At 44.8% G+C, this 27,108-nt stretch overlaps 2 protein-coding genes across 3 annotated transcripts in view; one reads left to right on the top strand and one right to left on the bottom strand.

Annotated features, from left to right (window-relative positions):
* The window catches only part of MNAT1 (MNAT1 component of CDK activating kinase), a 116,075-nt gene extending 98,383 nt beyond the window's left edge, over positions 1–17,692 (bottom strand). The window contains exon 1 of the mRNA XM_085061119.1: positions 17,562–17,692. Coding sequence (XP_084917245.1) covers positions 17,562–17,650 — 89 coding nt within the window. The 5' untranslated portion in view covers positions 17,651–17,692. The remainder of the gene's footprint in view (positions 1–17,561) is intronic.
* A 969-nt stretch (positions 17,693–18,661) lies between these two features.
* On the top strand, positions 18,662–26,854 carry SIX4 (SIX homeobox 4). Of its 2 annotated transcripts, XM_085061112.1 has the most exons (4): positions 18,662–19,075; positions 19,172–19,725; positions 21,080–21,768; positions 24,181–26,854. In XM_085061112.1, the coding sequence occupies exons 1-4, from the start codon at positions 18,890–18,892 to the stop codon at positions 24,975–24,977; spliced, it is 2,226 nt and encodes a 741-aa protein (XP_084917238.1). In that variant the 5' UTR covers positions 18,662–18,889; the 3' UTR covers positions 24,978–26,854. The 2 variants fall into 2 exon arrangements, with proteins under 2 accessions (XP_084917238.1, XP_084917237.1); XM_085061111.1 differs by having other exon boundaries at positions 18,662–19,725.
* Positions 26,855–27,108: the final 254 nt, after the last annotated feature.

The raw sequence follows: 27,108 nt of genomic DNA, 5'->3' as shown, positions 1-27,108 counted from the left end.
TTAAATCTGCTTACTTTTTAGACTAAAGCTCGTTCAAGGATCTTTTCTTTCCCTGCAGAGAACTCGAAACTGGGACTCATGAAAGGTCTTCTGGCTACTACCAAGGTAAACAACGTTAAAAAAAAAAGAGAGAAGAGAAAAAGCAGCTTGGTGACAACAGTCGTGATGCATCAAATATCAAACTTGCTTCACTGCCATTCCTGTTACCTCCCAAATACATTTTGCTTTTTATTACCTTCACTTTCATTTATGTAGAGAAGAAAAATAAGCCAAACAAAACCCACCACTCTTATGAAGGACTATATTGTGCACCGTCCTGAGTAACCTCCTGTACCAGCTTGTCACTCACACTGGTGACAGTGTTGGAAGTCCACTGTGAACCAAACACCCTGCCCAGGCTTTGAAAGTACCATGAGAAGATGTGAATGAGAAGAGATCGGAAACTCTTCCCCCACTTCAAGAAGAAAGTTGTCTCCTCCCCATCACAGCTCTTTTCAAATTGCAACACTTTCAATAATCCACAAGTGATCCTTTTATTTTCAAGAACAAACTTTACATAACATGAAGAGGCAGCTCCTTGCAATTTGTTTAAGCTAAATCCAAATCCAAGCTACACAGTGTTTGAGCAAAAGACAAATGGAGCCTCTGCAAGCTCAGGTTGTCAACTAAAACAAACATCTTAACTCCCACAGTATGTACTGGGGAGCTTGCGTGGGATCATTTGAGATCAAAGTTTTTTCTGCATGGCTGCCACACACCTACATGGCCACTTTAGGCTGCAGAAATGTTACCAGGACAGAGCTCTCCTGGCACAGCACTGAAGTTTTCAACAAAGACACATGCAGGTACCTCATACAGATTTATATACTTATTTTTACTGGCACCAAATATGGCTGCTACCAGTGCAAGGTCAGTCTAGTCCTACAGTAGCTTATCCTGCTTTTAGATCTGCCTTGCAACCTCCACAACAGCACACTGCCCAGGAGCAGTGCAAGGAGCTAATTCAGCTGTTAACTAGTCTAAAACTCTAAAAGGGATCACCTTCCTGAATTGATTCACCACTCAGTGCCAAAAAAAGGGTTGGAACACAACGATGGGACAGGCATGTGACACAGGGAACACCTGGATTTTAATTAGCTGGAGTAACCAGGGAGGCTCAAGTGGAAGTCAACACACACGTGCAGCCAGTAATTTTTGGTTTTTTTTCTTAACCACATCACTTCTCTTCCTGTTGTCTTCCTGGGCCACCGAGCCCAGTCACAAAGCTCATTTTTGCTGGAAGCAGGGTGTGGGGAGAGCCGTAACGTTTTGGGCACAAGCAGTAACAACACCACAGAAAGGGCACGACCACAGATGCTTGGCAAAGGTAAATGTTGTAACACAAAATCTAAGACCTTGGACAACCTGGTCTAGTGAGAGGTATCCCTGCACATGGCAGTGGGGGGTTGGTACTAGATGACCTTTAAGGATCCATTCTAACCCCTTAACATTCTATGATAAAAGAAAACTTCTAAAAACTAGCAAATTATACTGCAGAGAAAAGCTGAAGTATAATTACCTTAACTAATGCAAATACTCTTTTCTGGAATGCCCAACAGCTACTCACAGGATTGGCACAGTCTAAGTTTAACACTTTACATTCTGAGGCTCTCAAAAGGCTGGTTTTGTTTGCTGGGGAAGAAGGCTGTGTATTTGAAGATGAAGTGCAGATGAAAAAGAAGTTCTACATTCCCCTTTCAGCACACATAAAAATGTAGAGACACCCTAAAACCATGACTTTTCTCACCAGTAAGATGACGCAGCACTGTTATAATGTCCCAGGAGAAATACACAGGCAGAAAAAGTTTTATATCCAGAATGCTATAGAAAAAAATAAACCATAGATCCTCTTTTTCCTCTTATTACATAAGCTTATGTCCAAAAATTTACTAAAATATTCTGATTATAGCCTAAAATAGGACCTGAAGATGAAGAATACCATTCTATGTCAGTAATAGTACCCTACTATATATACAAAGGAACCACACTAAGCCTGAGTCTTTATTTTGCCATTTTCTAATTTCTGGGTGCTAAACTCTAAAGCAAACCTTGGAATGTAGCTTTTATGTGCAATCTATACATTCTTTAAAAGACTCCAGGTAATAATACTCAAATTACCCTTAAAGACTCTGGAAAAAAAATCTGCAGGTATTAGGAACGAAAAATAAACAGAATTTTATTAATGTAGTTGCACCAAACTTGCACAAAAAAATGCTCTCTCATCCCCAAATGAATTTGGGGTGCATTTATTACAATCCCCAGTCAAAAGTTGACCTAGTCAAACTAAAAACTGGCAAGTAAAAGGTCTGGTATCACTCAGAAGAAGATGAGGGACAGCCATTTAAGACCTTTGAATTGATCATATTTAAAGGGGTAAATGATACAAACCTACACCTCCCCCTCATCTCATTTACCTTCAGCTTCTACTGTAAATAGTCCAAGCCAAATACAAAAAGTGACTCCATTAGGACAAACTCCAAGTCTGGTGCTATCAACTCATCTAAAATAAACTGTTTGTCTGTGCTACGTAAACTATTTAACAGAAAAACAACTGTCAGAAAAATTGATGTACATCTTTAAGGAGTAAAAATGAATAGTAGGGGTTTGATCCTGAAAGTAATCATCACATGCAGATTTTCACTATTTCTGTGGGCTCCTGCATGAGTGAGGCTATGTTGGCACTCAGGCATCTGATAAACTGAGCCAGTCTTTTGGAAAAACAGCCTTCTTAAAACAGTTCCTTCATCCACCTGTACATCCTCTGTTGTACTGTTCTGCATTCCAAACGTCTAGGAAACAAGAATTCTACTTAGAAAATTCATTTCTTTAATTAGCCATCATAAATTCGGTAAATATGGAAATCAGTGCAAGTGTCTATCACTGACACAGAGCTGACACTGCCCAGGGTGAAGCCCCTAGAACAGCAAACATTCACTTTCCTACTTCAGGACCTGTCCAGATCTGATCTTTCATGGAAGGAGTCTCTGAAAGCCTTGACAATCAGGTAGGAAAGCACGCAAAAGGTAAAGAAGCAGTGTTCTTGCAGGGCCATGCACTAGGGAACAACCCAGAGCAGGGATTCCAACGCAGCGTGCCGCAGGGACCGCAGGCTGTGCCGCATTTCCCACAGCTTCCTTCCCCTGGGCAAGAGCTCCTGTGGCAGCAGGGCAGAGCTGAGGGCAGGAAAGGCACCATCCCTGCCCCACCCTGGCTGGCTGTGCTCTCAGGGAGTGCCCACCAGCCTGTGCTGATGGTGGCACTGCCAAGGGCACTACTGCAGAGCTGCTCCTTCCAGGAGATGCCAGCCCAACACCTTCTCTTGCTCTGCTCTGAGATCACCAAGGTCAAGGGCTAAGTCTCACTAAAGGTTGAATACAATTGGGGAGGTTGCTTCACATCACTGAAACAGTTAAGGATGTCCATATATGCTCAACATACTGTTTACATTTGTAAAGCTACTAAAAAGTGCTTGAAAAGTGGGATTAAAAAAATATATGGAAAAACATCATGCTAGTGTTATGTTTCAAGGAAATCAATGCAAGAAAATAAGAACTGTCAAAAGAAACCAGGATATAAACATGTGCTGTGCAAGTGTAGCTTCCTCCTGGTATTATACTTAGATTTCTTTTCAAGAAAGTTAATAGATGAAACAAAAAATTGCACATTCCCAAGAACGGTATTCATTGCATCCCCTTTCTCTACATTACTCTTTGTGTTATCACAAAGGCAATACTACGTGCAGTAGAGAATGTTTCTGGTTATTAAATTTTATGTTTCTCTGTTCAATGGCATCACATTATATGTGGCCTTTTTCTGCAATTAACATCCAAAACACAAATTAAATATTTATGAATAAATGTCAATTATGATTATGAGAAAGAATAAAAGGACCATAAATTAAATAATGCAGAGAGAATGATAAAGTATTTTCACATGATCAAAACAATGTTTCAGTGTTAATACTTTTTTATTCTAATTGAAAATGTAATTATGTACTCATAGGTGTCGTTATTGCATAAAATTTGGTAAACAATACCATCTTTTCAGCATTATGATTCACTCCCAGTAAGAAAAAGCCAAACAAGCCTGGTTGCTTCTTCCAGCAGTGCAATATTATTGGATGCTTCACAGATTATCTCCAATCTGAGACTGTCCAGAATGCAGTAGGATATTTTCACAGCTATTGCTAGACTACTTCCATCTTCTGTAATTAATTATCCACAATTCTATCTTTTGTTCAGTATTACTAGCTCCCACACACACCCAAAATATTTTCCCACTCTTGCACTTTTTAACTAAGGAACTAACTCCAGGCTTGCTAATAAATTAGAAAAAAAATGCAAACACTCCAATATGACAGTGGGACAACCACCTCGTTGTTTTAAGGTCATTACTTCTGTTTGCAAGGCTGGTTTTTATTTAAAAAAAGGTCTGAAACAAAACATTTTTACCAAACTACCAAAAGCAACCAAAAGTCATTAAGGAATTGTAAATTACGTGGGACACACTGTTCACAAACAAATCAGATTTATGGTTATATTCAGTTATTCCTGTTACCTGAAATTAGAATTAGAAGCTCATTAAATATGAATACATTTCAGAGAATGCAGAGGCACAGCATTATATTGATGAAAGCTTCATTAAATTTTCAATGATAGAGCTGCTTCTATATTTGTGGAGGAAGGACACAGAGTAGAAAGAAGTTGGGGCAATTCTCCTTCAAGCAACTTTGCATCTTTCTACTCTCCCTAGAAAACAAATGGATTTTAAAATAAAACGTTGGACTAATTAGGTGTAAGAGAAAGCGATTGTGATCCATCATATTCAAAGAATTATTACTTTCAGGTCAGCATTTGTCTTCTATACATTTGTCACTTATACTAGTGATGTTCCAGAAGAAAAAAATAGGGGGAGAGAGAGAAATCAGGTTTGAATGATCAAGCTCATATTAAGTACAGGCTCTGTATGGGCTCTGAACTCAATGGCACAGTAACTTTATAAGATATTCACTTAAAAAAAAAACCAGACTATTAGAAATGAAGCCTTACGTAGCAAACAGTAAGAGATAACTCCTTGTGCAAGCAGAAATGTAAACCTATTTATCACAGTCATGCAGTAATGCAGCTTTGTTTTTACTGCAGAGATTGAAGCCAAGAAACAGACCTGTGACAGAAAGCAAACTAGACACAAGCCCACTACTCAGTCAGATTTCTAATATTACCATTGGCAAGTCAGACAATCAAAATTAAAAACAAGCTACATGAAAGAACGCAGAATCGAAAACGCAAAAGTGAAAATTCAAGCGGCCTGATCCCTCTTGTGGTCATGCACCACAATATAAATTCATTGTATCTCCACATCGTGCTAGCCAGTTTCCTTTGGAAAAAAGGCTTATGCAACCAGGCTGCTACTCAGCTCCTCCCCTCAATATCCATTACCTTATGTCAACTAAGCCAGGCAGCAGGGCAGAGGCCTCAATGTCATGTTATTCCTCTAACAACCTGCACGATATATGGCCTGGGCACTACATGTTTTCCTTACAGTTAATGTGCATGGCCTGCCAGGAAGCAGGATGAGGGGTTGCCCTTTCCAGCTTGTTAGGATTCCCACCTCTTCCAGCCCTCTGGATAGGCAACACAGGCAATGCTGGTTTATCCTCAGACCTTGTTTATTCTGCTCTGCTCAAATCCTGCTTCGACACGTTTACTGTTTTTCTCCCCCTCTCCAGTTTTCTTTGGCTTGCACAGTCAGCATTAAATAACTGACCTTCTCAAAACCACCATGAGGAAGCATTATCCCCACATTACCAGATAAGGAAATTAAGCCACTATAATTAATGCTTGAAGCATGCCCAAATTTCACATTCCTGATTTGAGAGTGATTAGCATTAGCACTCTAGAGGATTTCCTCTGCTCAAAGCCCAGCTCCCAGGGAGAAGTTGCACACAGCCTGCATTTCCAGAGGGGCATCCCATGGGCACAGCAGAGCCTCTGCAAAACACTGCACTCCAGGAACTTGGCCAACTCCACCCTAGGACTCTGTAAAAAAAACCTCAAACACCTGGGTAATGCTCCAGCCCAGGAAGGGAACACAAGAGCTGAGTGCTCTTCTGCACCCTTCCTTCTTCTGGTCAAGACTTTTGGATCTAGGCTTGGCTGATGTCCATTTAGACACCTACAGCCCTTCACCACAACATCCAAGCACACACACACTCACTGTCCTCACTTCTGACCTTCCCACAGCCACCATCTCCCCATGCCTTCATTCCCAAGAACCTCACATCTTCCTACATGGTTCTATAGCTTCTGTTTTCCCTCAGTCTTCTGAGAGTGTCCTAAACCCTTCCCTAGCCCAGTCATCACTCCTTCTCTCAACTTCTCATGTAGTCATGTCCCTTTCTCCAAGCAAGTCTCCCTCATGATCTCTGCAGCTTCCTTTACTGCCCTACAGTAAGACTGGGAGTTAGCCTAACCTTTGAACCACTACAGCATTTCAGTTTCCCCAAAACCACAAGGTGTTCCCCATTCACACATTCTTTGCAGAAGAGAAGACTCCCCTTCAAAATCTGGCAGCTGGCAGCAAAGGTTCCCACACAGACCCCATGTAATTTGAATTCCCTAGCTTCTATCACTCATTCATCTTTGAGATCCTTCCTTCCCATGTGAAGGCAGCTAATTCTGGACACAGCTCCTGTATTACCTTAGCACAAACAGAGAGAATAGAAATCAAAATGTGTTTTGCAAAATTTCGTTGCAAGAGTAGAAAAAAAAATTAAAAGAAATACAGCAATTCTAGACTAAGCTCAACAGACAAGTATCTCTCCAGCTTTTTAATTCCTCCAAGCGTGCTCAGCTGACAATGTTCAGCAACATCACATCACCCTGGCATTGTCCTCAGCCCAGTTAACCTCCCTCTTTCCCTTTACAGAACACAAGCATATCCCAAAACTAAAGATAACTTTCCATTTTTTTTTCCTAGAACAAGGGATTTTGGGGATTTAAAGGCAGCCTCCCACCTCCAGTTCACAGCCCATCAGTCACAAGCTTATCAAGCTACACAATTGCCACTGACAGTCTTTCCTGACGCCGTCCAGGGTGTGTAAGGACTATTTTTTCAGTCTTTTAAAGCCTACAGACACTACTCCCAGAATAATCTGAACTCTTCTGTTTACACAGGGCTAGTCACATACTCACAGTGAAGATTAACCAGTCGCTAGTTGCACCTACAAATTGTTCAACTCCTAATCCCCACAAAGATATCATTTTTTTTACAGATAAACACGTGACACCCTCCAAGTAAGGATGACAAAGAAGTTAAACATTTGTCTGCCTGTACTTGTCTGGGAACAGAGATCTGCCTCCTTCACCCAGGCTCTGAAGGCAGCTCTTGCAATACAGCTAATCCCAGTGCCAGACTTTCCTGCCCAGTTAGACCCAACACTTCCCATTCCAGTTCAGCAGTCTGAAGGTGTCAACATTGGCCAAACCACTCCCTTGCCTTTTGCTGTCTAGGAACATCAGTCCTCCTCTGCCACCCTGGCAGAGAGACTGCCAGTCTGGCCACACTTCTTGGAACTAATAAAAAACTGAAGAGCACAACATTCTTGGGAACTTTCACCTCAACACTCCTTCTTAAATTAAAACCAATGAAATACCTTTTTTCCCCACTCAGTTCCATCCCACTATTTCCTAACTCTCAGCAGAGCCACTTATCTTCTCTGTAACATTAAAGCAATTGCCATGCTCATGTTAAGCCCTGGATTCTGCAAATGCTTAGACACAATCTAACCTTAGTGCCAGTCTTTGAGGCAGGACTGTGTGGGTGCAGCAAAAATCACCACCTCGTTTCTCAATTTGAAGCCAAAATATTTATCAGACCAGATGACTTCCTCATTGTTCCTATGTGGCAGAGGCATCTTGTTCTCAGTGATCTGAGCTCACCCACATTCCACACCAAAAAAACCTGCAAGAATTTCCTAATACATTTTCTCCCCACACAGGTTATATTCAAAACAACAACTTAATGTTATTTTCAGAGCATCAAAAATACTCTTAGCTATGAGAAAGTTTACTGCTGTCATACATAGCAGCAGTTCACAGCAAGTTCTTTTCTCAGATCTGGTCTTGTCAAAATTAATTCTTGCAAAATATTTTTTAGAAAAGAGAAACCAGGTAAATGTCATTACAAAATTCAGTTCACTGTTAGGACTACTACTTGTGACTTTTATTACAGCCAAAGTGGCCTTTCACTGAGGAAACATCCACTCTTTCCTGCACATCATCAAACCAAAGAGGGAACCAGCAACATGAAACTTAAGTGTCCCCAGTGCTAGCTCAGCACGGTGCCTGTCCCATGGTCTGTTACTGTAAGGAAATTTTTTTCCTTATTTCTTAACCAAATGTGAACAGAGTACTCAATTCAACTTCCAAAATGTTAACTTGGCTTTTCTTCAAACATCTCCTTCAGTTGTCCAGGGGGGAGGAACAACCAACCAAAGCCCCACACAAAGAGTATTCACACAAATGGAAATTCTGAGTACTCCAAGAAGGCACTTTTGGATCTGCCCTGCTATGAATTTACAGTTACCAAGACATATATGCTTTCTAAAATGATTCAGGAATCTATTTGCTTAATTTCATAAATATTAAACTTATGTATATGGCTTATTAACATCTGACAGATAATGCAACCACACAGAAGCAAGTCTATTGTCATTTTTCCTCACAAACCCGCAGAATTATTGGCTTCAATTAAAATTAAGTAGATGCAATTAAAAGAAAGAGAAAAGAAAAACCTGCCTAATATGAAAGTGTTTAAATAACTCTTGTGTCTGCCTTCTTTTTGAGAAGCACTGGTTTTCACTACAGAGATTTACCACACCTTGTCAGACCATTTCCACATTCAACCCTAACAGGATAAGCATTTACTCAACCCAAAAGAGGCCAAGAGGTTGGAAGCCTCCTCAAGCTAGGCACCCAAATCCATTTCCAGGACCACAGAATCACGGAATGGTTTGGGTTGGAAGGGACCTTCCAGTCTCCAGCCATGGGCAGGGATACCTTCCACTAGAACAGACTGCACAGAGCTCCATCCAGCCTGGCTTTGAACACTCCCAGGGATGGGGCAGCCACAACTTCTCTGGGAAACCTGTGCCAGAGCCTCACCACCACCACAGTAAAGAATTTTTTTCTAATAACTCACCTAAACCTGCTCTCTTTCAGTGTGAAGCCATTCCCCCCTGTCCTGTCACTACATGTTCTTGTAAAGGCTCCAATCCAGGCTGCAGATTTAAGCAGACTGAATTTTCAGAACCAAGGAAAAAGAATTTACTTTTCCATTTACTGACTGGAGGATATAAACAACAGCTTTCCTTTTGCCAAGGTCACAAGGAGCAGAATCATAACCTAAATTTCCAAAAAGTACTTACAGGGAATGAAGAGTAGAGCTCTGTGAGCTTAGCTAAGCAGACTAGAAGTATTACCAAGCAGACATGCCAATTGATAGCTCAACAAAGAAAAGAGAAGATTTTCCAAATATGCCAGTTTTAAAACAAAAGAATTAAACTGAGGCATTAACACCACTTCATCAGAAGTATTAAGACCATGACTCAGAGCCAAATGTAAAAGCAAATATTCGCTGTCAAAACTGGATGGCAGAAGGAAATAACCTCTTGGGTATTTCAGCAACGATTTAATCACCTCCCATGACTAACTTGTAGAGACTTTGGAAGACTAATGGGATGGAACATGATCCAAAGAGCATCTAATCCCAATTAATAAAACCAGGAATAACTCCAAAAAGACAAAGAAGAAAGATGACCTAGATTTTTATTCCCGAAGAAGTCAGGAAAAAGCTTTCCTTCTGAGGGAATACATCCCACTTAACAATAAAAAATAATAATTTTGCTTCTTCCCTTGAGGAAGCAGACAAGCTTTAATTGTGCAACTATTTCAATCAAGCACCAGTCAACTTCTCATAGCAGATCTGACAAAATGAGTAAAAACCTCCCTGATGTGTCTCCCAAGTCACACAGAAAAAACCAAGAGAATTCTCTCTGAGGTGGAAATTGTTAGGAATGAAATATATTATACAGCTTTCAATACTTATCTCCCCAGAGCAAAGTAGGCATTTTCAGGACCACACCAAGTCCCTGTTCTGGTTGAGATTTTCAACTGTATGTAGTTCTAATCTTCTTTAATCCACCAAGATTATTCACACTTTTCATACAAGTAAGGATCTACTACCCAGGAATCTAATTTGAGGTGTGATATGGTAATAACAGGGAAAAAAAGAAAAAAACAAGCCAAAGAGACAGAACACTTGCTCTCCCAGATAAACCAACTTTTAAAGCATGCAGCCTCACAAAATGAAGAAAAAAGCTAAATTAACATTGTGCCATAAAAGGTTCTTCCTTCCACCCAATTCCTACCTTATTTGTAAATGGAGATTCCTACAGATGCCCTTGCCCCACCTCTGATGTCTGACCAACCATTCACAAGCCACTTCAACTTGCTAGTTCTGTACAAACAGCATTAACTGACCAAAAAAGCTCATTTTCTGCTAGGTTAGGAAACTAGATCAGCTCCTGCAAGGGTCCAGTAAGTATCAGTCTGGTGGCTCTTTTCCTTGTCCCTGCTGGTTGTTCACAAATCCTTAATCTACACTTCCATGGCAGAACCAGCACACCTCTACTGTTTGCACTCCAAAGCCCACACACCAGTTTTTTTGGCCTAAAAATCATATGTATCACAGCCAACCTTTATGTTTACAAATGACAGCCCTGAATCATTGTCCTTGTATATCTTGCATTCAAGGTATTTTCTTTAGAAAAAAAGCTTGCCAAATAAAATTCAAATGCATATATGAGCCTCTCTAATTCCCACACGCTCAAGTTAAAAGCGTCTGACAGATCTTCACTGCCTACCTCCAGTTTAAACTTCTTCACTCAAACTCACTTGGCTGAAAGACAGTTTTATGTTATTTTCCACAGTCTCCAGGGTTTCCCCCCCCTCATCCTAGAAGAAAGGCATTTTCTTGAACCACACTGCAGAGAAGAATGCAGCAGGAAGCCAAGCCACCCTTTCACTTGGAAGGGGTTTAAACAAGAAGATTCCAAACTTTCTTCCAACAACTCCAGCCCCACGCACTGGCATGAGACCCCATTCCCCTGAATTCACCAGGGATGTTCCTACTTCCACCTCCCAGAGAATTTGACAGCCATAAAACTCCAAAAGCTTCTGACATTAAAATAAATACACAAATAATGTTTCTTCATCTTCGCAGCAGTTAACATTGCAATTAGAACTCTCCAAGGATGCACTTCCCCCCTAATGAATCCCTGGAACAGCCCTAACAGGGTGCAAGGCAGATTAGAGAATCCCCACTACACAACTTGGTGAATTGATGTCTCCCCTGAGCAACACAAAGCTGGGCCTGGAGACAGTGAGCTTTTTTACACTGTCTTCGTTTTGAAGCCTTATTAACAAATTAAATGAGAAATAAATACATCTCCCTCTGGGCATAGGAGAGAAAAAAATTACATTTTAATAAGGAGCCCAGACACCTTTCTGTAAGTCTCTTGCAGATGGGAAAGAGACCAAAAAAGCTTCATAACAGAGCAAGTTCACTGACTATCATCTAAGATTGTGGCAGTATGTGAACAAACTCAAAAACACCACACTGGCAGCAGCTGAAATTAAGCTTCCCAGTTTTCTCTGGAGGCTGCCCTGGTCCCTGTGCTCTTGTCTCCCAGAGATGTCAAGCTTGGAAAAGACACTTTGCCGAGACAGCACAACAGCTGGCATGACACTGGGGAAGAAAAGGGGTTTCTTTGCTTTCGCTGGTCTACAGACACCCACATTTTCTCTCTCTCTAAGGGCCAGGATGGGTCACAGGTAGCTGGAGTACCAAGACCTAAACAAACTCCTAAACAACAGCTTTACATACCAGTTTCCTTCCTGTTCCCTATAAAAGGCAGTGGGATAACAAAGGTGAACCAGCAGTCCCAATTAACCACCTTTTTTACCTTACATTTTTGTATCTCCTTGTTGGAGACCATATGGTCCAAGTTTACAGCCAAGAATAAATCTCTTTACCCACTCCTGTTTGCAGTAACAACCTTAACGTTCTTTTAATGCAGGTTTGGGAGGATGCATTTCCTTTCCTCTTTATGTAAGTAAATCAGTGGGATATGCTTCACCTGCCTCCTAAAACTCAACACAGGCCATGAAATCCAAGCAGGCAGAGTAAAAGATAATTCATGGTCTCAAGTGAAGCCAGGTGGATTACAACTCCATTGGCAAGCATGCACCCAGCATCTGCATGCTTAGAAAAGACTCTAGGAATCGTCTGAATAACCAAAAATTGTCATGCATGCACAACGGATTTTGAATGAAATTCTTGAGTGAACTTCCAAAAGAAAGCAAAGCTATCAGTGCACCTTAGAAACTAATGCATTATGGGACTTTAATCAAGCATTGCTCCATAATTAGACACACCTTTCCCTGCACAAAAGTTTCTTAAAGCCAAGTATCTGATGCCTCAAACCTCTGTTATACTTAAGAAAATAAATTTAAAGGATATTCATTATTCTTGAACTAAGCATTTTCTTACTAAGTCCCTTCCTAGAACAACTTTTAACTGCTAATTTATCATCCTCCCTTCCAGTGACAGGGAAGATTTATAGTGGAAAAGGCTTATTTAACATTATTCTGATGCCAAAAACACATGGTATTACACTTTTGGCAATATTGGTCAAGAAGCAATAACCAAAGAAAACAAACAAAGAAATAACCCCCCCAAAAAACCATTCCCACAATTGTAAGGCTTGGCAAGGTTCTAGTGGAATAAACTGCAACAGAGTCCCAGCTTGAAGGCTGTTTACAAAAGACCAAATGTCCAATTTCACCCTCTTGCAGCCACCTGCCTATTCCTTATCTCCACCGCAGCACTGCTGTGCTTATCAGCACTCTGATCCCACTCTGCCAGGAGCACATTCCAGACCCCACTGACCATGGCAGGACTGACCATGACACACATGCAGCACTAGGAGAAAGCCACTGAGAGTTTTCCACCACAGGGTCAAGCCTACTGACACAGGAAGAGACACAAAGGATGAGGGAGGAGAAATGCTACCTGCATGTTTCTGCCAAAACCCAGAGCCAATCTGATGGCCGGGTCAAACTCATGATAAGAAAGACATAAGAGGCCAACACAGGCACTCACACAGAGCATCTACCTCAGATGAAATTTAAATTAATGAAGTGAGGAAGAGGAGAAAAATGAACGGCCAAACCTCCAAACCACAGGATTTCATAGCAAGAGGAACTTTCACTGCAGGCACCCATCAAAAAAGAAAGAAAAAACGGGACACCTGTTGCCCAACAACAGATAGTCTCAGACAATCTGAGATTTACTTTTTTTTAATATACATAAGAGGTGAGAAGAAAAAAAAAAGGGGATACATAAACCATGATAAAAGGAATGGCTCTTCTAATTTCATTCTAATGAGAAGGGAAGAACTGCCTAAGAACATGGAAGTGGAAACAACCTGGCTGACAGAAGGTGTAAGAAGATAACTCTCACAGTTCTTCAGAAGGGAAAACAGTCACAAAATGAAGGAAATGAACTTGTGGTAAAACCACAAGCTTTCTGAAAACCAGATGAAAGAAAGATCTGAAGCTTACTGATAAATCACCTCAGCTAAGGACAATATTTTAAAATTCAAGGTATTTTGCACAGGTGCAAATCACATCACTGGAGGTCACTTAATTAAGTAAGTAGCACAGGGTGACAGAATAGGACAGGTCAAAGCTTTAGGAAAAAAACTCCCAGGAGGCAACACTGAAGTAACATGAAAATATTCCTTCAGAATGCCTGCAATGCAAGAAAGCACAGTTGAAGCAGGAGCACATTAACCCACTATTCAATGAGAGGGAAAATCTCTAACAGATGATGCCAAAGCACTTGGGGCATTTTCTGCCTCAATCTCCACTCAGTAAGATGGATTAGCTGGCTAATGTAACTCATAGCACAGCAGAAGGAGCAGGAGCCCAGGCTAGAGCTGGGAAACACATTACTGCAACTGCTCCAAACCTCCCGAGCCAGCAAAGCCACGGCTCTGAATTTTCCATGCAGATTTATCGGCACACTTCAAACAAAACGCACGATAAAGGCAATGTGCTTCTGCAGACAGCTTAATGAGCTTCCATAAACCGATGGACGTGTAGTCCATAAACCTGTGGACTACATCCAGGGGTTACAGCATTAGGAGTACTTCAAGGTTTTCAAATCTGGTAGATGGAATATTTACCCCTTGGAAACTGACAAAAGCGGTTTTATCAAGGATCATCTCTGCTCTCTGCATTAAGTTCCGACAACCTAAAGAAGAGCTAAAGCACCTGCCTCTAATGAGCAGGAGATAAATATGTAGGGAAATACAGAGCAGAGTCAGGCTTAGCATCAGATCCTGGGAAGATGCCAAAATAATCTAAGAAACAACCTTTCTCCTGCATATTTCAGATAACAAAACAGTTGGGATTCAACACACAATTTCTTAGGAACAAATTGTATCAAAGAAATATAATTCCCTCCAATGACACAGTAACAATGTAGATAGCAAAACAGCAACTACAGGCAATATAGTTTTGGTTTAACTGGATTTTTGACACTCAAATTGACAGTCACATCATCTAAACAAAAGCAGAACATACTGAAGTAGTCAGAGATATGCTATCATTATTTCAGTCAGAGACAAACTTGGTCAGAAGCCCATTCACATGGCTCTAACCTTTTTGCATTCTCCACTGTTACACAAAGTAACCAGGGGAAGAGGATTATTTAGCAATCAAGTTACTGCAGGTAATTCCCTATTTTGCTCTGCCTCAGTTTTATTTCTTATGGTCACAAGTAACAATTTCCAGCATCTCCCTGACAACATTGTCCACAAACTACACATCAGAAAATATTGGGATGTTAACAGAGAATAATCTGGGACAGTTTCACAAGCTTGGATGGAGGGACTCAGAATCCAAAATCAGTGCAAAAGTCACCTGAAATAATATGTTGCTTAACAGAGCAAAAGGTAATAATAATCAGCCAAACACAACATGGAAGGCAAGGTTAAATTCTGTTCTGCCCACAGATATGCTGAGTGGTAATGCGCTAAAGAATCTGGGGCTTGTGCTCAACATACACCAAAGGTATCACTGCAAAAAAAAAAATACATGAAGACTCATCATCCTGCCTGTATGAAATGCAGGTATGAAAAGAACATGAAAGAATTTTGACTCTGGCTGTTGTAATAAGGACTCAGATGGAACACCACGTCCAGCTCCAATAAAATGCAAACCAAGTGGAAAAGGCCTGAAGAAAAACAGTGAGAATAGTCCCCTATTGTAATTAAAAATGAAAAAAAAAATCAGTGATGAGAGGAGACTGAAGCAACGGGATTTCTTTAGAGTGATAAACACCAAAGAGAAAGCCCTCAAAATATTCAGCAGATTCCTCCAGAAGAGAAGTAATAAAGAGCTCACAAGTGTATAAAATTCATGGTAGAGTTCTTAAATGCTTCAATTATAGCAAATAAATTCAAATTGGACATTAGGAATAGTACTTTCAACGGTAAGAACTGCAAAATAACAGAATAGATTGCCTAAGGATAAATTTCCACCAGAAACTTATGTTAAGCTCATTTGCTTTGGGAGCTAATTAAACATTCCTTCCTTGTGACTGAAACATGGTGAATTTATGAGAGAACAAATGTCAATTATCTCCCTTTATTCACAGGTGCGTCATGTAAGCTTCCAGCTTCTAGATGAGTTATTATGAGAATTTATTAACCATTACTAAGAAACAACTTCCTCGTGAAAGCTTTGTAACACTGTATGGAAACAATAATAAACACAGAACCCTGAAAGAGTTCTTGGAGGGGAAATACAGAGGAAAAGTGACACACTTGAACCACATGGAGATGAGAGTCCTTAATTACAACAAAAACAAGGAAATCCAGAGATTCTACTCTGCAACAGAGATGTAAACAAGAAGAGGTGGGGGAAGCAGAGGCAGTCCTTGTGCAGGTACGAGAGGCAAGACAAGAACATCAACCCCAAACATGGTGTCAGCAACTGCACCCAGTAAAGCACAAAACACCATTCATTTTCTCAGGCAAAGCTCAGCTATTAAAAAAAGCCCCAAAACAACTAAGAACCAAAACAGGAGAGCAAACTGAGACATGCTGTCCTCTGCTGGAAGCGGCTCTGGAGGAGCCTGAAAGCACATCAGGACCACTTTGATCAAGCCCTTTGATCTTGGCTGAATACAAGATCGAGCCATCATTTCAAACCTGCACAGCTTTGCCTAAACGGGGCTGTTGCCTTTTGAACTCCAGCTAACGCTGCCCTTGGACAGACAGCACTGCTGTCATCAAAGGGACACTCCTGAGACCACCTCTCCTACACCTTCATGGCAAAAAAAGTGCTTGTGTGACCACAGAGAGCAGGAGCAGGGAGCAGAATAAGAAGGAACACTTTTTTCCTAATACAATAAGATAAATCTTCTCTTGTAATTCATTTCCCTCATTCTGTCCACTTACAATACTGTACCAAGGCAAGCAAAAACTGACATGTTGTTTAAAAATATACACATTACAGGGAAGATGAAAAGATGCAAAAACCCCAAACAAACAATAATAATTATAAAAAATACAGAAAGGGCTGCTACTGCAGTATGAGGCTTCTGTGGTGTACGTCCAGAAAGAATTGAAAGTACAGCCTTTTAAACTTCCACACTAACCACGAATGATATCCAGATCTGAAAGAGAATGAGTTCAGACTATTTGTCACTTAAATCAGCAAGAGCCCGTGCTGGGAACTACCTAAGGGTTGAGTTTTGGGGAAAAAGAAAAAAAAAAAAAAAAAAAAAAGAAAAGTCATGACTGTTCTTGGGGAAAAAAAGAAAAAAATCCGAATGAGTTAAGACTACCATCAGCACAGGTTTGCGAGAGGATTTTCGGATTTTCCAACATTTAAACCAGCATCAAACCTTCAGCAAAGTATTCTTCATTCAGCAGAATTAACACATTAAAAGCATACAACAAAACACCTTTTTTTCCATCTTTACTACTTGAGCACAGCATTAAACACAAACAAGAAATGGTTAACTCAATGGGAAATGCATTTTTCCCGGAGTTCCCTGCGAAGCCCCGCAGCCCTGCGGGACAGGAGCTTGTCCCTACCCCACGCCGTGTCCCGTGGGTTCCTCCCCGCTTCCCCACGGGGATTCCACCGCAGAGAAACCCCCGAGGGCAGCAGTCAAACCCGCACCAGAGCAGCCCGGGCTGGCACGGACCCTCCGGGGAGCAAACGGCGAACGGCACGAACGGCCCGAGCCGCCTGGCGAGCGCCGCTGGGGTCTGGCGGAGCCGGGATGGCCCCGGAGCGGCCGGGACAGACCCTTCCCCAGGCCCCGCCGAGCAGCCGGGACTCCGCACCGCGCCTCTCCCCCCGCGGCCCGGCGCCACTCACAGCGTGTGCCCGCAGACGTTCACCATCAGCTTCAGCGAGGGGTTGCGGTACTTGGTGGTCTTGCACCGCGGGCAGCCCAGGTCGTCCATGGCCGCTGCCGCTCCCTCCCTCCGCCCGCCGCGCCTTCCGCCTTCCGGTGCCGCCGCCAAACGGCCCCGCCGCCGCCCAGCGCCGCCCCAAGCGTTCCGAGCCCGGCCCGGCCCGACACCGCCCGCACCGCCGGCCCGAGCGGCAGCGAGCCGGGAAGCAGCGCCTGCCCCGGTGGGGCTGGGGGCTGGCCGGCCCCAGAGCCCCGGTGGTAATAGGGGGAGAGGGGGGACGCTTGCCCGTGATTAAACAACAGGAAACACAGAGTCAATTACTTTGGAAAAGACCACCTTGTCAACCGGACCATGGCACTGAGTGCCACGTCCAGTCTTTCCTTAAACACTTCCAGGGATGGTAACTTCATCTCCTCCCTGGACAGCCCATCCCAGTGTTTAATCATCCTTGCTGTGAAGACATTCCTCCTGATGTCCAACCTAAAGCTTCACTGGCGCAGCTTAAGGCTGTGATCTCTCATCCTGTCGCTGGTAGCCCGGGAGCAGAGCCCGACCTGGCTACAGCCTCCTTCCAGGGAGTTGCACAGTGATAAAGTCACCCCTGAGTCTCCTTTTCTCCAGGCGAAACGCTCCCATCTCCCTCAGCCCCTCCTCAGGTCTTGCGCTCCAGACCCTTCCCCAGCTCCGCTACCCTTCCCTGGACTCGCTCCAGCACTTCAATGACACTCTTGAAGCGAGGGGCCCAGCACTGGACACAGCGGAGCTCCCTCAGCCCACAGCCATCCCGACCCGGACACCTCACCCCCGGTCAGGGCAGCACCGGGAGCGGTTTAACCCTTCCCGTCCCGGGCACAGCCGCAGGTGAACGGCAGCCGCCGCTTCCCGGGGGCTCCAGGTGGAGGTGGGGAGGGGGGCAGCGGAGAGAGCGGCGCGGCCGCTTGATTGACGGTTGCCATGGAGACGCTGTAGCCCCGCCCCTCCCGGCGCGGCGCGGCCAATGGGCGGGCGCGGCCGGGGCAGCGGTGGGCGGGGCCACATAGTCTTGCGGCGGGTGCGGGAGTCGCGGCGGGGGGAGCGGCGGAGCGCGGCCGGGATACAGCAGCGATCCCGGATGGTCACTGCGGGGCCGGGGGAAACCTGATCGGCTAGAGCAGGAGGAGGAGAGAGATAGGAAGGGGGGAGAGGAGGAGAAGGGAACGAGGGGGGGTGGGGGGGGGAAAAGGAAGAAAAGAAAAACTCACCAAAAAAAAAAAAAAAGAAAAGAAAAAAAGGAAAACAAACCGAAACATGTCTTCTGCCTCCCCCGCCACGGACGACATCGTGATCGCGGTAGAGATCAAGGAGGAAAATGTGATGGAAATGCTCTCCGAAGCCCCCGACGGGCCCGCGCCGCCGCCCCCTCCCGCCGCTGCCCCGTTCCCCATGGAGCACGCAGCCTCTGCCGCCGCCGGCGAGGAGGGAGCCGCGGAACAGGTACTGCTCCATACGGAACTCCTGGCCAGGAATCACCACGCTGCCTCCTCTCCCTCCTCTTCATCTTCTTCCTCCTCCTCCTCCTCCTCCTCGCAGACCCCCCTGGCTTTCTCCCCGGACCACGTCGCCTGCGTGTGCGAGGCGCTGCAGCAAGGTGGGAACCTGGACCGCCTGGCCAGGTTCCTGTGGTCTTTGCCCCCGAGCGATCTGCTACGTGGCAACGAGAGCCTGATGAAAGCCCGGGCGCTGGTGGCTTTCCACCAGGGCATCTACGCCGAGCTCTACAGCATCCTGGAGAGCCACAACTTCGACTCCTCCAACCACCCGCTGCTGCAGGAGCTCTGGTACAAGGCTCGCTACACCGAGGCGGAGCGAGCCCGGGGCAGACCCTTGGGGGCGGTGGACAAGTACAGGTTGCGGAGGAAATACCCCCTGCCCAGGACCATCTGGGACGGCGAGGAGACGGTGTACTGCTTCAAGGAGAAGTCCCGCAACGCGCTGAAGGAGCTCTACAAGCAGAACCGATACCCCTCGCCCGCCGAGAAGCGCAACCTGGCCAAGATCACCGGGCTGTCCCTCACCCAGGTCAGCAACTGGTTCAAGAACCGCAGGCAGCGGGACCGCAACCCTTCCGAGACCCAGTCCAAAAGGTGAGGGAAAACTTTTCCTCCCCGCCCCCTCTCCCGCCTGCCTTTCCCTCTCCCGGCTCTTTCTTCCCTTGCAAACATGGCGCTTACCTTCGGTGCGCCTCGTCCTCCCCTCCTTCCTCCTCCCCGCTCCCTCGCTCCCAACACACCCACCCGGCCCGGGCGTGCGAAGCGGCGCGGGGAAACTTCCCGGCCCCGCCGCCCCGCGCTCCCGGGGGAGCTCCCGGCACGGGGGAGCCGCCGGTCGGACTCCCGGGAGGGGACGGGACGGGGGTGCTCGTTCCCCCCGCTCCTTGTTTTTATTCAATTGTCGCGCCTGACAGAGTTAATCATTGACGGCCGGAGGACGCGCGGGGTCCCGGCGCTCCCTCTGTTTTGAAACCTGACTCGGGAGCGGGCCGGGCTCGGGTTTCAGCGGGGGAGCGGGGCCGGTTCCCGGAGCTGGATCCCGGGGCTCCCGGCCGCGCCGCGGGGCGGGAGAGCCAGCGGCCCCGGCCCCGTTCCCGTTCCGCCCGCGGCTCGGGCTCGGCTCTCCCCGGCGGGGGCGCGGGCAGGTGGAGGTGACCTCCCCGCTCCCGCCCCCCGCCTTCCTCCGGGAAGGGACGGGAAGGGGGCAGAAAGCGCGGGGAGGAGGGGGAGGAAGGGAGCGGGGAGAGAAGGAGGGAAAGCGGCCGGCGGAGGGGGCCCCAAGGCATTTCTCAACCAAGGGCGCGATTGTGCCGCCGCGGCCCCTCTCCGCGGGACACATCAAAGGGCGAGGGGGGAGGGAGGGGAGAGCGACCGAAAAATGCAGCCGAGGGCGGACCAGTCAGCGAAAAAACCCGGCGCAGCCCCGGGCGGAGGCACAAAGGCCGCCCCCCGTCCCTCCCCCCGGCCGCCGGGCTCTGCCGGAGCTGCCTCGGCCGGCACCGGGGCGGCGCGGGTCGGGGTCTCCCCCTTCCCCGGGCCGGGGGCGGCAGGCAGAGCCCGGAGCGTCCGGCGGCGCTTCCCGGCCCTGCCTCACCTCCCAGCGCTTTGCCAAATGGCCGCGGCCGGTCTCACACGTGTGGACACCCCGGGCCGGCGGAGGGGGGCCCGGGCAGCCCACTTCGGTCGCCGGGGTGGAGGAATTTATTTACGACTCCATAACCCAGTCTGTAAAGTTTCTCCTCGGCGAGTGTTCGGTTTGATGTGCTCTTTTCTAAGAAACCTCCTCCCTTGGCTTGAATATTCGTTTAAAGTGCCTTGTAAAGGCGAAACTCAGAAAAAATTATTCATGGAAGCTCTCACGTACTTGTGTTAAAGCAAGGAGTCCCCCTTGGTGCAGAGATCCTGGCACGCCGTGGTAATGCAATGTCATCTCCATCTTTTCCCATAGCGAGTCAGATGGCAACCCTAGCACAGAAGATGAATCCAGCAAGGGGCGGGAGGATTTATCTCCCCATCCACTCTCCAGCTCATCCGATGGCGTTACCAGCCTCAGCCTTCCCGGCCACATGGAGCCTGTCTACATGCAGCAGCTTGGAAACACTAAAATAGCCTTGAGCTCGTCTGGTGTCTTGTTGAATGGGAACCTCATGCCTGCCAGTACCTCTCCTGTCTTCCTCAATGGTAGCTCGTTTCTTCAGGGACCCAACGGTGTCATACTCAATGGACTCAGCGTGGGCACTTCGCAGACTGTTACCTTAAATTCGCCCAAAACCGCGTCGAGCGTTGTGAGCAACGGGGTGTCCATCACTGACATACTGTCATCATCATCGCCTGAAGATGTTAAAGACTTCAAACTCCTTCAGGCTTCGGTCCCCAATGCCACAGCAGCCTTCAGCCCTAGCAACATCCCCGTCACTTTCCCAGGATTGATACCGAGCTCAGAGGTGAAAAGGGAAGGCGTAGAAACTGCTGCTTCCCAGGATGGAGGCTCCGTAGTTACTTTTACTGCTCCTGTCCAAATAAACCAGTATGGCATTGTCCAGATCCCCAATTCAGGAACAAATGGCCAGCTGCTGAACGGAAGCATTGGTTTTTCTTCTCTGCAGCTGCCTCCTGTTTCTGTGGCAGCTTCACAAGGTAAAAGCTTTGCCTCTTGCAGTAAGAGGTATGGGAAAAAGTTGGAATCAGGCACGCTTAGCATTTTAGAAGCTGTGGTACTTTTCTTCCAAGGTATAAACATTGTTTCTTAGCCATGACCACACACAGAACATCAAATAATACTGTTTGCCTCTCTTTTTAGTGGGTTATGCTCGTGGGCAGACTGTTAGATGGAGCTGAGCTCCACAGTTAAGAGCAGGGAAGGAGGTCTGGTAATTTACACCCCTTTCATCTCATGCTGTTCACAGAAGTCTGTGATACCAGTCTTCACAAATATCTGTAAATTTTACATGTTTCAGTAATTCAAAATATTACCCATTTGCCATTGAGTTCTTTTAATGAGAAGGTTCATAAAAATGAAAATTATGGCAGCTGGAAATTGTTACCGTTGTTGTTCTTGTGGTGGTTGTTTTGGTTTTCTGTTTTCTTAACAAAGGCATTTTGCAAAAATACATTTTGAATTACTGTAGACACAACAAGACCAAACAGTTGCTTGTACATTTTCTGTTCCATAATTAAGAAATATTAAACTTGAGGGAAACAACAGAAGTAAGCACTAGCTTGTAGATACAAAATGTGAGGCTATTTGGATAAAACTGCCCTCAGTTCAATGGAAATATGTCATCACAGGTTCATGTGCCAAGTGTGCAGGCTCCTCCCCAAGTTTGCTTTAGAGTTGGTCTTAACATACCATAGTCTGAATCTTGCAGCTGGCCAGGAAGAATCCCAGGGAGCACAAACCTTGTTTTGGATCCCTTTTTTGAAGCAGGTCAGTTAAAAAGCACAGTTGAACATCTTTGTTACTCATTGGCCACTGTATCTTTGATTATAAAAATGATTACATTGGAATGATTCTCTCTAGTTTCAGGAGCTGTAATGAAAATCAAATTGTGCTTATGTGCTTCTTTGTATTACTCTTGATTAGGCTGTGAATTATTCTTGCTGAAGCACAGGGAGGAACACTGAAGCAGTGTACAACCACAATTTAAATGGGTGCACAATTATTAGGTTCAAAAATGTGGCACTCACAGGCACTGGAAGTTGTTGATACATAGTTTAACCAAGATTAAAGAGAGAAGACATTTAGTCTGAATGCCACCTGTGATTACTAAAGCCACTTAATCCACATGCTCCAAGGCATAAACTAACAGCCAGCACAGGTGAGAAAGTTCAGTCCTTGAAGTATTGTAGGACTATTGTGTTTAAAAGTCCTAAGAGTCATAATAAGCTTTTCTCTGACCATTTTCCCCCATTATTAAAAGTACTGATTCCCCACTGGAGAGGGATCCACCATACCTCTGGTGCAGAGAAAAGTTCTGGGTAGCTGGCTGCCTATTCCAAGTGATGCATGCTGCAGGCTATTTTGAGTAAGCCACAGTAAATAATATTGTCAGGTAACTTCAAGTTGCCTAGCTTTATTCTTTGAGTTTACCCATATGCATAGCATCTTCCAAAAAAAAAAAAAATCATAATTGACTAACTGAAATTAGTAGGAAGCTGAAATATTCCCCATGTGAGAAATTCATCTTCGGTACTGTTCTGAAAAATTCAGCTGTGTCCAACTGTAGTCTCTTCAAATTGTAATTAAACTGCTTTTGAGAAAGAGAGGTGTTCCAAGTAGAACTCAGTTCCAAGAGCCAGTATTTCTTATTTTAGGAATTACCATAATGACAACTGCCATGTCATGTCCAGTGAGAGCAACTTCAGGTCATCTCTGGCCACCTCTTCTTGCTTTGGCTCACTACAACATCACACGAGCAGTGCCATGGCTTTCAGCAAGGGCAGGCAGTGCTGGGTGACTTTTCTCAGCATGGTGGATGTGGTAGGGTTAGGATTTTAGAAAAACATGATAAAGCAAGGTGAAAGGGAATAGATCTGAGTGCTTGAGGACTGCGCAGTTAAACCGATAGAAATTACCGGTTTTTCATGTTTTCTGTGCGGGTTGGCTCAGGCAGGTTCTGCCCAGCAGTAGTGGATTTCATGTGACGTGTCTCCAGCTCCCACACACAAGCTGTAGTCTGTCACTGAACTATCTTTAATAGCTTTTCATGCTTCTATTCTTAGAAATTGAGTGGTGGCAGCTAGTGAAGGCCAAAGCACATTCATTTCAGTCACATGGCTGGGGACTGTTTGCCCCTTAATGAGAGTCTGAAAGATACCTAATCTAGTACACCAGAAACCTTTTGGTTTTAACTTTCTAGAAGCAATTTCTATTCACAGCATTGATTTCCTTATACCGAGTTTTTTCTCACCTGTTAAAAAAAACTGCTGTTCAGTGTTGCACAAAATATTAGTGTATGTGTATCCTGCAAACATAAAAAAGACCAGGACTGCACAACTCTCTGCCAACTGTAATCTCTGTTTTCCTTTCTCTTACTTGCCTTTCCCTAGGTAATGTTTCAGTAAATCCCAGCACGTCTGATGGAGGAACTTTTACAACTGAATCTTCAACAGTGCAGCAAGGAAAGGTTTTCTTCAGCCCCCTCGCTCCGAGTGCAGTGGTTTATACAGTTCCCAATTCGGGCCAGGCAGTAGGATCTGTCAAGCAAGAAGGACTGGAAAGAAGCCTGGTGTTTTCTCAGTTGATGCCAGTCACTCAGAACACACAACTGAACGTCAACATGTCTTCTGAAAATATATCCAGCGCTGGACTCCAGTCCCTGGCCTCCTCCTTAGTGAATGTAACGCCCTCACATAATTTTTCCCTCACACCACCAACTCTTTTAAATGCTGCAGAACTGAGCTCTGGTATCTCAGAGAGCCAGTCCATGTCTTCACCCGTGACCAGTACCTCTACAGTGATATCTATCAGCAACACTAACTATGCAACCCTTCAGAACTGTCCCCTCATCACCAGTCAGGATCTGTTGTCCATTTCCACAGCACAGCCCGTGCTTGGAGAAATAGTTTCTACGAGTGGAGATCGTGTCAGCCACCCCCCTGCACAGGTGCACCAGGATTTTGGCAGAGAGCACAGGTTAGTTCTGCAAGCCGTACCCGATGTCAAAGAGAATTTCTTGCCCAATTCTGAGAGTAAGTCAACTGGCAATTTAATGATGCTGGATTCCAAATCTAAGTATGTTATGAGTAATATGGTTGACACGGTATGTGAAGAACTGGAAACGGACAAAAAAGAACTTGCCAAACTGCAGACAGTTCAGATGGATGAAGTTATGCAAGACTTGTAACTTTTTTTTCTTGCTTTCTGTTTTAATAGATAAGTCTCCTGTTGAGGCCCTAACAAACACCGAATGGGGTGTTTGGGGTTTTTTTTCTTTTGTTGTTGTTGGTTGTTTGGTGGTTTTTTTTAATTTTAAGAAACCAGAAGAACATTTAGATGGTCTGAAATGATGTACAGAGGAATCTCCAGCAATGGAATTAGGTTGCCACACTTGGTTTGCATGCAGTATTCTCTTTTATGCAGATTAAAGGAGAAAGGAAATGGCCAGGGCAAGTACTGAGGAATAGGTACAGGTTTGGCTACCAGATACTACCCTGAAAATTTAACTAGACTCTCCATAGTACAACATACTCTTAACAGTAAGTATACACTCCTAACTCCAGATAGAAAACAAAAATCTCACTCCAAAATGGTAGAGACAATGCAGTCATTTTTTTTCTGTTTACTTCCAGTCCATGGGCATTGAGAAATTTCTAAGGAACTCTAGACGATACCTCTCCAGATACTTTTATGTTGTTTGAGGTTAAGAAACAAACAAAATCGTAATATTGTTACTGGTATGTTTGCTTTTTTTCCAGCAGACTTGCATTCAAACCAAAAATCTCACTTTAATCATGTACAGGTTTCTAAATGCTACAGCTAGCATTTTGTCAGTGCACCAGAAAAAGCATCATTTGAAACTCTAATTATGCAATTCAGAAGCTTTCTATCCAGTATGAATGTAAATACTGTTTCAGTTCTTATAAAGGAGACTTTTTTTTTTAATTAGTACAATGGATTTTATTTATGGTTTATGTTCCCTTTCACTTTAGACACAATGCATTGAAAAGGAAAACGTTTTCTGGCTGTTTAATTTATTTTTATTGTTTGAGCAGGAAGTAAGCGTAGTTATTTCTGACAAGGTTTTACTTTTTTGTAGTTTTTTTTTCAAGCAATAGACTGTAAAAGTAAAATGTTAATCACACTGAAACTAGAAAATTAATTCCCAGTCTCACAAACCCAGGAGGTCACTGTTTCTACCCCCTCTGTCTTTGCGTTCAGGGGTTTTTTTGTTTGTTTTGTTAGTAATTTGTGAATTAGTTGAACCTTTTTTGTGTATTTTTTACAGAATTCCACGTGCCTTTCTTCCTAGTGGCCTTATCTTTGTTACTAAAGCACAGTGGCAGGAGGAATCAAAACACTGATTTGCAAATATCCGTCCTCAGGGCCAAATCCTGATGCCTTACTTCTGCAAGTAGACCCCGCCGACTTGGGTGCCCCTGCTTGCACGAGTAAGATGAGTTTTAAGTCTTTTGGACATGGTGGGTGACATTTGCTGGCAGTGCAGAGAGCCAAGGATGGGTCCTTCTGCACCAGGTCAGCGGGACAGGAGGAACCCACAGAGGGACCACGGGCAGTGGCATTGTGATGAGGGAAAGCTCTTGGCTTTGGCAGGGGAGCAGGAAGGGTTGGATGGGCAGGCCAGGGAAGGGAATTCCATATTTACACGACCCCATTGGCCAAACTGCCCGTGTGGGAGGGATTCAGCTGCTAGGTCCCCATCCAGGAGTGCAGTTGAGGGTGTATTTATATATATCCTCCCAGGATAAGCAGCCTGGGGGCTGATGGTGGGAATTGCAGCTGCCTGAAGGGCTCATGAGAGCAGCCGTGGTCCCTGCCTGGCTGAGGATGGGTCTCCACACCTTTCTCCCTGGGGACAGCAGAAGCAGGTGGAACAGATCTTAACCTTTCCTCCAGAGGGGTTTTTGTAGCATGGAAAAGCACATCCTTTTAAGCTTTAAAATAATAATAAGAATTCAGATGTACAAAAAATGACATGCTGTTAATCCTCGTGGTTTGGTTTTGTTGTATTTTATCCTAATGTGAATATATACAGTAACTAAAGCATGTGCTCATCCCCATCAGGGCCCTGGTCCAAAGCCTTTGGGAGGCAACGGGAAATGTTTCCATAAGCTTCTGTGGGCTCTGAAATCAGGCTCAGGACAAAAAAAAATGGAAAGATAATTGAGGTGGCATATCCCAGTGTGTTTGTCTTGGTTTTAACTGGTTCCTTGGAAAGCTTTTGGGGAATGAAGGTTTTTCCATGCGCCGTGAGCGCGGCATTGGCATTCTCGTTGTAGTTTTGCACTATATTGCGT

The sequence above is a fragment of the Lichenostomus cassidix genome, chromosome 5, assembly GCF_008360975.1.
Source record: "Lichenostomus cassidix isolate B80296 chromosome 5, HeHo_3.0, whole genome shotgun sequence".
Taxonomy (NCBI): Eukaryota; Metazoa; Chordata; class Aves; order Passeriformes; family Meliphagidae; genus Lichenostomus; species Lichenostomus cassidix.
This window is presented reverse-complemented; position numbering and strand designations above follow the sequence as displayed.

Excerpts from the sequence above, each read along its gene's own strand:
- SIX4 (XM_085061111.1), top strand. The coding sequence starts at position 18,890 with ATGTCTTCTGCCTCCCCCGCCACGGACGACATCGTGATCGCGGTAGAG. Across the intron at positions 19,726-21,079 it reads TCCGAGACCCAGTCCAAAAG|CGAGTCAGATGGCAACCCTA; the intron begins GTGAGGGAAAAC and ends CTTTTCCCATAG. Across the intron at positions 21,769-24,180 it reads TTCTGTGGCAGCTTCACAAG|GTAATGTTTCAGTAAATCCC; the intron begins GTAAAAGCTTTG and ends GCCTTTCCCTAG.